The following is a 12,923-nucleotide window of genomic DNA, read 5'->3' as shown; positions in this document are numbered from 1 at the left end:
GTGAAGATTCATGGGCATATACCTCAAATCAGTGTAATAATAAATAAAACATATTCAGTGACATATTAAACATTATGATCCAATTTATTTTAGATCTCTTACTGTTACTTAACAACTGACAATTCACTACTCAACAGCCAGAAGATGCACAAGGTATAGAACCAGTAGAGAATGTTTCTGTTTGTTGCTCTGCAGGTTTTTGAAGAAAGAGCCTCTAATTTTGAGAACCATGCCAACAGACTAGGGGCTACAGCGGAGAAAGCTGCTGCTGTGGGGACGGCCAACAAGAGCACAGTGGAAGGAATCCAGGCTGCAGTGAAGTCATCCAGGGAGCTAACACCTCAGGTACATGTGAGAGTCCTCTCTGGGCCAAAGTGCGGGGGCAGCAATCCATCATGCCCTTCCACGTATTTGTATACGTGCAACAGAGCCGGACAAGATGTTTGACCAGTGGCCAAGACTGAGACTGCATAGCTGTGATCGAGTCTCTTGCCTTAACTGGATTTGTGTGCAGAGAATATTATATCATTAAATGATAAAACATGTTTGTAATAAATTGTAAAGTTTGGTGAACACTGGTTCGTTGGCTGGTGTGATATGTAAGTTCAGTGTTTCATTGAAATGTGTTTCAGTGGTTTTATTGTTCTTCACAGGTCATCTCTGCTGCACGTATTCTGCTTAAGAACCCTGGCAACCAGGCAGCTTACGAACATTTTGAGACCATGAAGAATCAGTGGATTGACAATATTGAGAAAATGACTGGTATGCAGAATGTTTGTCTTCTTTTTTCCTGTTTAATATACAGTACTGTGCAAAAGTCTTAGGTCATCTGACAATAATATGTACAGCTATCTATCTGGTAAGAAAAAAAAACTTTAGAATAAATACAAATAAACAGTACATTGTGATTTGATGTGTCTGAGAATGTTTACTTAACTGCTTCCAGATCTCTCTTCAAGAACGTCCAGTATTTATAGTTACTATCCAGTGCTTGCTTGAGCTAATCAGTACTTCATTAAAATCAGGTGTGCTGCTGATGGAATTTAAAGCCCCTGTCAACATGGTTTCAAATGTTTACATTCTGGTTTTAATAGATATTCTACTGCATCACCAGCAAAATGCACTCAAGAAATATATAAAATATCGTTAATCATAGATAAATGTTCCAAAGCTGCCTGCTCATAAAATGTGGGCATTTATACAAAATGATTGACAGTGGCGTCTCCAAGGCAACATAAACAACCTGGCTCCAGTGGTAGTGTTGAGCGACGCTGCCAGTCAGTGTTGATAACTTTGTCTGTTTAAACAATCTTGTTTTACTGTATTTACAGTGGCCCAAGAAAGTATCTGGACATCTGTGCCACACTTAAAAATGTATTATGTTCCAGTTTTCTTTTCAGCAAAGTATTCTTTCAAAGCGTGGCTGGTGTGTTTTAGATTGTTACTGTTTCTGTGCCTTCCAAAATGCGTCTGTACGCTTTAAAGTTTATGATCCCATCAATGAACACAAGCTCACTGTTAGAAAACCAGCCTCAGACTCTACAGTGTTCTTAGTGCAGTGTGGTTGGAATTCTTCTCCAGGCTTTTTCCACACAAAACGTCTTCCATCAGTTTGATGTTGTGCTAAAAGTGTTTTTTTCTGAAACACATATCATTGTTTAGCAATGGTTAAAGTGTCCAAATACTTCTTGTGTATTTGTATTTGTTCTACCCTGTGACCCAGAAGGATTAGCAGTTTAGAAAATGTGTGTGTGTGTGTGTGTATTTGTTCTAATATTATACTGTGTTTTTAATTATTTTTTAAAGAGGCAAAATACACAATTTCATGGCTGCCTTTTTCACAGTTCTATACACTCTTAAAAAAGATGGTGCTTCAAGACAATGGTTCTACATGGAACCATGAACACACAAATGACCCTTTGGATGTTTAAAGCGTTCATGAAAGTGTTCTTCAGATTGATATAAAATGTGCATTAATGTGGTATAGACTGTTCTATATAGACCCTTTTTTGAAAAGTGTTCTGTATGCCACCCAAGGGTTCCTCTATTGTTACAAGCTTGACACTGTAACAATAGAAGAACCCTTTTGGGTGCTCTATAGATCAATTTTCAAAAAGGTTCTATACAGAACCATCTACAGCACATTCTCCATCAGACTGAAAAGTCCTTTCATGATGCAAAGAATCGTTTAATCATGCAAAGGGTTCTTCGAGTGTTAATGACTCCATGTAGAACCATTTTCTTTACTAAAGAACCCTTGAAGCACCATCTTTTTTATTCTAATGATTAACATGTACTGAAGTAAAATGAACTGTTCACGTTGCCTTGTTAAAGGACTCTCTCTGTCAAAGGGTATTATTTATTAAACTGTATCTCTACCCCACTGTGACAGGTTTGGTAGATGAGGCGATTGACACTAAATCTCTCCTGGACGCCTCTGAAGAGGCCATTAAAAAGGACATTGATAAATGCCGTGTGGCTATGGCGAACGTCCAGCCCCAGATGCTGGTTGCCGGGGCCACTAGCATTGCCAGACGGGCTAACCGGGTACTATTGGTGGCCAAGAGGGAAGTGGAGAACTCCGAAGACCCAAAATTCAGGGAGATGGTGAAAGCAGCCTCAGATGAACTGAGCAAAACTATCTCTCCTATGGTTATGGACGCCAAAGCTGTGGCAGGAAACATCCAGGATCCAGGTAAAGAAGACAGACCTTTAAGCTTTATAGAGTACAGTTACATGTTCACCTCATTAGATCAGTGTGTAAGCTGATCCTGAGCCAGATTTTTCTTCATGTTTTTGGTAAACAGGTCTTCAGAAGAACTTCCTGGACTCAGGCTACAGGATCCTTGCCGCTGTGGGGAAAGTGAGAGAAGCCTTTCAGCCTCAAGAGCCAGACTTCCCTCCACCTCCTCCAGACCTGGATCAACTGCATGTTAGTGTTGCAGCTACCTGTGTGATACAGAGTGATCAGTGTGCCAGCTTGATTGAGAGTTTTGGTGTTTTCTAACAAAGGGAGGTCGTGTACAATTAATATGACTGAATATTAGACCTAATAGATAGATTAGGGTAGGACAGATGACCAGATTTATAGTGTTAGAGCATACACTATTTGGCCAAAATCATGTGGACACCCCTCCTAATTATTGAGTTCAGGTGTTTCAGGCAGACCCATAGCTAACAGGTGTATAAAATCAAGCACATAGTCATGCAGTCTCCATAGACAAACACTGGTACAATGAGTCTTAACGAAGAGCTCAGTGACTTTAAACATGGTAATGTTATAGGATACCACCTTTGCCAAAAGTCAGGCCATCGGTTTTCTGCCCCTGTCAACTGTAAGTGCTATTATTGTGAAATGGAAGCATTTAGGAGCAACAGCAGCTGATCCACAAAGTGGTGCATAGTGCCAACAGTAAAGTTTGGTAGAGGATAATGGTATGGGTTTGTTGTGGAGGGACTCCAGAGCCCTGAACTTTACTCCACTGAACACTTTAGGGATGAACTGGAATGTCGATTGCAATCCAGGCCTTCTAGTCCAACATCAGTGCCTGACTTTGCAAATGCTGTTTTGACTGAGCAGAAAGTCACACAGACACAAAACCTTGTGGAAAGCCTTCCCAGAAGAGTGGAGGGTGTTATAGCCACAAAGGTGTGTGTGTGTGGGGGGGTGGGCGGGGGGGGGGTGTCAGCTCTTTATTAATTGCTATGGTTTTAGAGCGGGATGTCCAACAAGCTCATATAGGTGTGATGGTCAGGTGTCCACTTACTTTTGGCCGTATAGTGTATTAGCAGCAACTGCCATAGATATTGCTTATACACTGCCTTTTATAAGTTTGGAATCACTCATATTATGTTATTACTGTGTTATAACAGTATTTTCTATAAACAAATATTTGAATATTGTATACTAGACACCAAAAGGTGTTTTTAGATTATTTATTCAGTATTTCTAGGTAATTGGTCAACTTACTTGCTTTAAAATTTGATAACCACTTTTGAAATTTGAGTCATTCTGCATATCACACTTCTGTCTTTATGTCAGGTAAATGATGAGCAGGCTCCTCCTAAACCACCCCTGCCAGAGGGAGAGGTGCCTCCTCCCAGACCCCCTCCTCCTGAGGAGAAGGACGAGGAGTTCCCAGAGCAGAAGGCAGGCGAGATGGTGAGCGAGCCAATGATGGTGGCCGCTAGGCAACTACACGACGAGGCCCGCAAGTGGTCCAGCAAGGTGAGTGCCCCCGCTACCCTCACTGCACCAGCCTACCATTGATCATTTTACATGGCATTTCACGATTCTTAAACATAGTCATTAGAAACTTCTGCTGTAGAGTTAAGGCGCTTATGGTGCTAAAACACCCTTACAAAATATCACTTATGACTAATTATCAACTTAGTGCTTTAAATGTCTCAAAACTCAATGTTTACTGTATTTGTGGAGATCCACTGGTCCCAACAGCTTGTTTGCATTTTCAATAATACAGCACTGAGGATACTGGAACGAGATGTGGTTTGTGTACTGAATTGCACACTTACGCCGTGATGTGAGTTATTGACGTTTTTATTAATTGAAACTGAATAGTTTCAGTGTGTAGTTATGTGTGGACCTGCAATTAAGAAAATCTTTTGGATGGTTCCAATTTCAGCAAAGAAATGGAAACTGTCATCCGCAAAAGATGTTTGCATGCTTTGAATGACTCAATGTCTAACCTTTTCTTACCCTAATAACCTTCAGGGATTTTTATTTCTAGCAGAGGGAAAGGGAGGATTGCCTGATACCGTTTTTTTTTTTATTGATTGTTTTTATTCTAGTTTGTTTTCATGTTTTGTCAGTGAACAAATGAAGAAGACACTCCATTAGTATTAAACAAATATTCATCAAATCAAAATGTACCTCCAGGCAAGATGAGGTGATGTGCATCAATCTTCATTGAGCAACATATTCTTACAAAATCAAGAAACCCCGTCGTCTTTATCTCTGTGTATTCCCACTCGTATCACCTCTACCTTTTCAAGGCCTGACTCAGCTCAGAATCTTTACCCTGCTCATTCCTCCTGCTGGTGTTTCCAGGGCCTTTCTCTGTTCATCATGCATGTCCCCATGTCCCAGTGTCCACGCCTTATTCCTGTGGTCCTGATACTGAATGTCATGTCTGATGTTTCATCATCTATAGATGTGCCCTTTTCTCTGAAGATACCAAATACTCTTGATTGGTGAACTTTATTAACAGAACCGAACAGCAGATCGCACTACTTACAGAAGATATGAGTCAAGGTGGAATCAATATTGGAAAACTCTTATGAAGATCAGTGGAAGTACAGCATGGGTGCTTCTGGAAATTCAGTGAATGTTCCAGTTCTCAGGTGCAGAATTTATTATTTGTTTATTTTTTGGATGGTGATGATTAAAACTTGATTATTATGGGATGATCCTCTGAAGACTACTGGACCACAATAGATAAAACACTTTGCAACTGCCAGTCACCCAGTCACATGTCTGGTATGGGGCTATGGAACTAGGCATCTGTTAATGGACTGGAGATATACATCAAAAGCTGACCATGTTTTTTGCTTCAGCATGCTTTTAAATCTTTCTCATTTTAAATGTGACTCGTCACTAATGTGTTTGTAATGTTTCATCATTGTACTCAGTTTGCTATTAGCATGCTGTTTTTTTTCCCTAGAAATGCACCTTGGCAACAAATAAACCTAAAGGGGAATTCCACATTTTTTGATGTGAAGTGGTTCATTATAGAGAAACTTACTGTCTCAGACTTCTTTACAGTGGTGGTAACAGAAACCAGGGGTCACAATGTCTACAACACAAATTTTATTTAATATCCCTTTTATTTACAACACCATTTGACTTGCTGTCCAGAACCACTGCATGAACCTCTCTGCCATGAATGGATTTAAAAATAAATCATTTTAGGCCAAAGTCTTATCTAAAAAATTACATAAAACAATGTCTCATTTGTCAGGCAGCATATGGATAATTACTTCATTAATAACTTTCTGTGAAGGAGCTTTTAGAGACATTTAACTCATCCTATCACCTTTAACTGGTTCCTGTCACCACCACTATGAACAATGCTGACTCTAAGTTTCTCCAGAATGGAGCATTTCACATCAAACCACTCTGAATGACTCTGTTTACATCTAACTATTTAATTATACAGAAATTATGAAAAAAATATTGTTGGAATTCATCTTTAAAAGCGAGTGCTTGTATATTTTTCTTAGGAATTTTTCAACCTCAAGTGGAACCTCACTGGAAATCTATGATATCATGTTTTCTATATACACTCTTAGGAATAAAGGGGCCAAAAGGGTTCCTGCAATGCCACAGAAGAACCACTTCTGGCTCTCTAAAGAATGTTTCAGTGGATGATTCCTCAAAAACCACTTTATTTTTGAGATGACTTTTAAAAGTTTAAAGAATCTCCAAATAATGTAAAGCTTCTAGACCAATTTTAGATCTCCTAGATGTTCTAGACCTAGCCAAAAAGCATTTAGAACCTTTATTACTAAAGTCATTGTGAAGATGTTTTAGAGGTCATTGCACTTTGATACAGAATACGAGAAAATCAAGCATTTTGTCTTTAAAATTGTCTGATGAATCTTGCTGGAAATTAAGTTAGTTTTGCACCTTTCCCCTGGGAAAGTGAATCTAATTAACTATATTTAAAATACACTACTGGACCATAATGCCCATGTTGTACCTTATTAAGGGTACATTTTCATTGAATCTTGGGAGACAAAAATGTACCCATATAGCACACAAGAATACGTAAGAATAGAAAACATGATATCGCTGCAGCAGTATGGATTTCCAGTAGTGCTTCACAGATTGTGCAGCTTGAGTTTGGAATAGCGTGTATCCAATAGCAATCCTGCCAGTTTACCCAGCAGACCTGGAATCTGGATTGAAAAAAAAACAGAACCACAATGCTGCCTCTCCTTCCTTATCCTAAACCCTTTCTGTTACCCTTTCCTCTCCTGTAGATCTCCAACCAGTGCCTCTCATACTAACTCTCTCCTTCTTTCTCCACACTGCTTCTTTTCTTTCCCTCCCTCTGCTCCTCCTCCCGCTCCTGCTCCTCCCTCCCCCAGCCCGATGTGACAGACGAGGGTTTTGAGACCGCTGAGGCGGAGGTAGATATAGACGATGAGGACGAGTTCACAGACAACGAGGACGATTACGAGCCAGAGCTGCTCTTAATGCCCTCCAATCAGCCTGTTAACCAGCCCATTCTGGCTGCCGCGCAGTCCTTGCACCAGGAAGCTCGCAAGTGGTCCAGTAAGGTACTTCTGCTTCCTGGCCCCTGCATCCAGATGTTACTGTGGGAACGCTGAAAACAGCTGCTGCTGCATCACACTTGGGTTCAGTGTAATTTTTTGGCTGCTGAGGTTGCCCATGACCTGTTGCTGTTAGAATGGCTGTTGGAGTTTGTTGTGCACTTCTTGGACAAACTGAAACTGGCTTCACAAGTCCATCTTCTGCTTATTTTTGCTTATCACAACTCTGGCCTCTGGTTTGAAAGAGGAACATTCACTCAGTGTCTGCTGTCAGTCAATCTGCTTTTGCCAACCTGTGAAGCCATGGATGGCAGTTTCTCACTGACTTTAGGGTTACACTGTGATGAGGTTATGTCACCTGCCTGCTTTTCTTTTTGTGCACTTGCTTTTTTTCTAACCAACTAAATTTACAATATTACAGTGATGTATATTAACACAACAGAAGGACATCAGCATGTGTGCGACTTATCTTTAGAAAAAGTGTCATCATTCAACCGTCACTGCAAAACACTACAATTTCACTTTTGATATGCTTGTATGCTTTTATATGTGCATATGTAATGATCATTACTTTTTGCACACAAACAGGTAATAGGTAGTTAGAAGTGGTGTTGATCATATGAAGAAATGGTTCTTTCACAATGGATAACTTCCATGGAAAGGTGGGGTGAGAAATAATCAGGTTAAGATTTACAAGCGATGGGGTATAGGATGCGATCTTTATCCTCTCTTATGAAATGTTCTCGTCGTCACCTGGTTTCTAATACTAATTTCACATAAGGCATGATGCAAGAACGGAACTGCAATGGATGAACCTGAGATAATTAACACTTTGTTTGTTGGTTTGTTTGTTGATTTGTCTAACCCATTTGCAAACACAGCACTGTTGGTGTACAAGAAAATTCTGAAGATTAACCCCAACCCCATTGACCAGAATTGAGGCAGATGAAAGGACACCTTGGTCCTTTACATTTATGCCCAAACTTTATGGCTTGCGTCATTTGAAAATGAAGACTGCATACTAGAAACAGATTATATGCCTTTAAATGATCATGCTTTAATTATTATCTATTATTAGAACTACTATCATCAGATTGGCTAAACCCATCCAGATATTTTTTGATCACTTTCCATGCTTGGTTTTTTTTTTGGTAATAGAAAGCCATTTTGCTTGGGTCTACTTTCTTTTCAGGGGAATGACATTATTGCAGCAGCTAAGAGAATGGCCTTGCTGATGGCAGAGATGTCCCGTCTGGTGCGTGGAGGAAGCGGCAACAAGCGCGCTCTGATCCAGTGTGCCAAAGACATTGCCAAAGCCTCTGATGAGGTCACACGGCTAGCTAAAGAAGTGGCCAAGCAGTGCACTGACAAACGGATCCGCACAAACTTACTGCAGGTCAGTTTGTACACATCTCCTGGCCTAGTTACTAGCCACTATGCTTCTAAACTGTGGAACTCAATTCCACCTTGTGTTAGCCAGTCAATCTCAGTGCACAGTTTTAAGGAAACACATATCTCTTTAACTTAGTGTTATTACTATTATTATTATGGTTAAGAGACTCTCAGTGATTTCTCTTTCATGATGTTGAGTCAGTTTAGCATGCCTTCTATGACTAGACATTTTAGCGAGTTCAGCTGGGCAGCCCACCCTTAAAAAAATGATGCAGCACACCCTTAAAAAATGGTTATTCAAAGGTGCCGTACAGGGGTGCTGAATTGGTCTGACAAATGGGGGAGGGAGCAATGTATGGATTCTATTACTTACATAAAACAATTTAAATAATATTATTAACAAGAATGCCATTCATATTCTGTATGAAGATCCAGTTTTGTTGCTTATTACATGGTTCATTCCTTTCCATTGTGACACCAAAATGTTTAGTCTGATCTTAATCTTAATCTGCATACTGTTCTGCAAAATACCCAAATAATGACAATTATGATAATAATTAATAATAAAAGGGAAGGATTATTAATAACTGATAGGCCATAAGTCAACAAACGATCATTGTACAGTCAAGAAATGTGGAAACGATTTTCTTTTTGTCATTACTGGCTATAACTAAACAAAACAACATCTATTTTGATTTTAATTCAAGGTCTTATATGTAATTGGCAGCTACATTATAATTGATGTCTGACAGCTCTTTTGCCACTCAGCTACGTACTTTTTTCCGACAACCGTCCCATAGCCCCTAAAATGATCTCACGTAATTTCAAAAAGTGTTCGCCCCATCCAACTCTGAATTTGCACCAGTGGTGCTATATAAAACCATGAACACTCAAAAACCATTTGAATGCTTAAATGATTCTTTGAACTGTAAAATGATTCTTCTCTGTGATCAAAAAGGTGTTGTATATCTTTTTAAAAATGGCTCTGTATAGCTCCACTATTGTTACATATGAAGGAACCTTTTTTGGTATTATACAACAGTGTTTCTCAATCCAGCCCTGGACCCCCCCAGATGGTCCACATTTATGTTCTGTCACTAAAAACTGTGACCTGGTTTGAAGGAAAAATGTGGACTGGTTTGATAACCAATGTTATATAAAATCAGTTTTTGCTAAAAAGCTTCAGCATAATTTTTTCAGTCTTATGTACTTATTACATGTACTTATTTGTACAGGTGTGTGAGCGTATCCCAACGATCAGCACTCAGCTTAAGATCCTGTCCACAGTAAAGGCTACAATGCTGGGACGCACTAACATCAGTGAGGAGGAATCTGAGCAGGTAAGAACTGAGCACTCTTTCAGTTTATTTTCCATTTCATTTACAAGTAACACCACCAGTGTTACTTCAGCTAGAGATGGCCCAAACCACTTTATTTTCTGATAGCGATCTACCGTTTCAATATAAGCTTTAAAATGAGCTATTTTTAGTTTAAGCACTTCACTTAAGATGAGCATCTAAAAGTAGCTCCCACAGGAATAAACACACAGCTAACAGTATCACATCACACAATGTGAGTGCGTGCTATTTCAGGTTAGATTTGTTACAGGACTGGACCAGATTCATTCTTTTATTCCCTCCTATATCCAGTCCAGCACTTTCTGTTGATATCAGCCTGATATTATAGGATAACGTACATCTCTAGTATTAGCACTTAATACTAATAAAAAAGTAGGTGTCCATTAAATTGATATAAAATTTGTAAAACACGTCTGTGTTTCCACTTTTTACAAAGGCTACTGAGATGCTGGTCCACAACGCACAGAACCTCATGCAGTCAGTGAAGGAGACAGTGAGAGAAGCAGAGGCAGCCTCCATCAAGATCCGCACGGACGCAGGGTTCACTCTCCGCTGGGTCCGAAAGACCCCTTGGTACCAGTAAAGTGAGGACTAATTCCTCCTTTGATGTCCTCTGTCCTGCCTTTTAGAACACTGAAGTCCGGTGGACTAAGGGATGACATATAGAATGAAGGACGAATTCTGAACCTGACACTCATGGACAATGATGAAAAACAACTTATTGTTACTTTATATATATATATATTATGAGTTCATGTGTCACTGATTGCTTTGTCCAGAACTGTTTTTTCTTTTTTTGCTGTTGTTCTGAAGGTTTGCTCTTGGTCCCTTTATCTCTCACCACTGTGTTTAAAAAGTAGGATTACACAGGATGAAGATTTTTTGAAGATATATTTTTTGGTATGTTGGGTTTCCAGAATTTATCCAAATTCCAGGTATATATATTTTTTGCATGAAGAGTTTTTTTTCTATTTTGTATTGAAGAACTATGGCTCGACCTCTTTGATGCCTCTCTCAAAGAATCTTAAGAGTTCATGAAGTTTACTCTTTAGTTTTGAGAAGGAAATTTTTCTTATTGAAAATGTATATATTTATATTTCCTAATGCTGTCTGCACCTGATTGTCGTAGTCAGAGTGTTTGGTTGACACAATTGAAGGCGCAACTCGAGAGAATATTTTTAGCTTTATTCTTTACTTACATACTTGAGCTAACTGTATTAGGTTATATTTCACCTTTTCATGGAGCACTTGTTTAGCTTATATTTACAGAAGAAGGGGTTACAACTTATTTTGCTGCCTTTTTGTTTGATGCCTCACATATTGATGCCAAAGATTTTGTTAGTTGTCAGTTATATAAGCTTAGCAATGTCTGATAAAAGTACTATACAACTTTAATATATTTGGGCTTTACTAAACTTGAAGAGCTCTGAATTTTAATTATTTCTAAATACTGTAATCACTCAAAACTCAACACTCATTATTATTTTGTTTGTGCGTGTGCGTGTATGTGATGACTATTCTAAAAGAATGAAGATGTGTTTTATTATGGGAAGAGTGTTGCGCTAAGTCTCTTAAGCACAATTCATGCAACAGTTGATCTGTTTTCTCTGGTAATTGGCAGAAAAAACATCAAAACCAGTCTTTTTTGCAGAACTGAAATAATCCCTAGCTGTACTTTTTCACCTGTGTGGTTTGTTATTTTTTTTAAACTTAAAAGGTACACTAAGTAAAGTTTTATGCTAGAAAATGAAAAAAGATTACTTAAAAAGTGCACTGAGCAGACATTTTGCTTCCAGAGTTCATCTTTTAATAACTGCATCTTAGCATAAATAGCTTTCTCATTTAAGGGAAACATGCACATAGTACTAAACAATGACTAGATGTGAAGGTTCACAGGCATCTTTGAACTGGGAGAATCTGTGGTGGTCACATGGAGATTAGTTTTTCTTTCTTTGCTGTAACAAGCCATGTGATACAACTAAAATCCATTAGTGTTACTTAATGCCCCCTTTATGAAGGATGACAGAGCTTTGTATTGTGTGTTATAAAAATATGGGTAATTATTATACATGTGGCTTGTTTATATTCTAATTCCATAGTGAAAATTTTCAAAATCCCAACAGGATGTTTCTTGCAGCAGCAGCAAAAAATGTGCCGAGTCGTGGTTCAAAAGTATCAGATTTGCTGTATATGAAAAAAGAGGACTAGCAAAAATAATAGCCAGACCAAAGGTCTGCAATGCTTATCACCTTAGCCAGTGATCTTTAACAACTGAGTCAGTCGTTTTGTTTTAAATGCACACAGCTAAACATTAACCAGAAGATGCACTGCCTAGTTATAAGCCTCATTTCTACAATTACTGTATACATTTAGAGAATGAATAGTCCTTAAAAGTAGTGCCTCATTGTGAGTGTTTACAAGGCTGAATTTTCTATGTTTGTATCAGCATGTTTCAGGTTCAGAGATATACAATATATGAATGTACATATGACACTACTGCTGATTTGGTTTTATAGTGTCCCTTAAACATCTGCTGTGCCTCAGATTAATAAAACTATTATTTACTTGAATGTTTTATTTGATTATCAGCAATCATCAAATGTACAACCCATGGACAGTATAAACTGCTTTGAAACATTCTATAGTATTAACACATATGGCTGGTCTCTTAGACATGGATTAGGCCTAGTCTCTTTAGTTTAGGTTTAGGCTTAATCTGAGTCAGAGAAACAGACCCATCATTTTACAAATTGTTGCTGTCCAACTGTCAAATATCATTTTTGGTATTATTTCAACATGGTGGCTATGCTTTACATCGTCTCAAAATTTCATGATGGATGAATAGAAATGATAGGCAAAAATTGAATTAAACCTCTT

At 38.6% G+C, this 12,923-nt stretch overlaps 1 protein-coding gene across 4 annotated transcripts in view; it reads left to right on the top strand.

The window, feature by feature from the left end:
* Positions 1 to 12,616, top strand: part of vcla (vinculin a) — a 59,244-nt gene extending 46,628 nt beyond the window's left edge. For 2 of the 4 annotated variants that reach the window (XM_036574697.1, XM_036574696.1), the window contains exons 14-22: positions 196 to 345; positions 654 to 762; positions 2,393 to 2,695; positions 2,808 to 2,932; positions 4,043 to 4,228; positions 7,111 to 7,302; positions 8,489 to 8,692; positions 9,924 to 10,028; positions 10,483 to 12,616. In XM_036574697.1, the coding sequence (XP_036430590.1) occupies positions 196 to 345; positions 654 to 762; positions 2,393 to 2,695; positions 2,808 to 2,932; positions 4,043 to 4,228; positions 7,111 to 7,302; positions 8,489 to 8,692; positions 9,924 to 10,028; positions 10,483 to 10,629 (1,521 nt within the window). In that variant the 3' untranslated portion in view covers positions 10,630 to 12,616. The remainder of the gene's footprint in view (positions 1 to 195; positions 346 to 653; positions 763 to 2,392; positions 2,696 to 2,807; positions 2,933 to 4,042; positions 4,229 to 7,110; positions 7,303 to 8,488; positions 8,693 to 9,923; positions 10,029 to 10,482) is intronic. The other 2 variants (XM_036574699.1, XM_036574698.1) reach the window with 1 other exon arrangement.
* Positions 12,617 to 12,923: the final 307 nt, after the last annotated feature.

The sequence above is a fragment of the Colossoma macropomum genome, unplaced genomic scaffold (genome assembly GCF_904425465.1).
Source record: "Colossoma macropomum unplaced genomic scaffold, Colossoma_macropomum, whole genome shotgun sequence".
Lineage (NCBI taxonomy): Eukaryota > Metazoa > Chordata > Actinopteri > Characiformes > Serrasalmidae > Colossoma > Colossoma macropomum.
The sequence above is the reverse complement of the archived record's forward strand: the minus strand, read 5'-3'. Positions and strand labels throughout refer to the sequence as shown.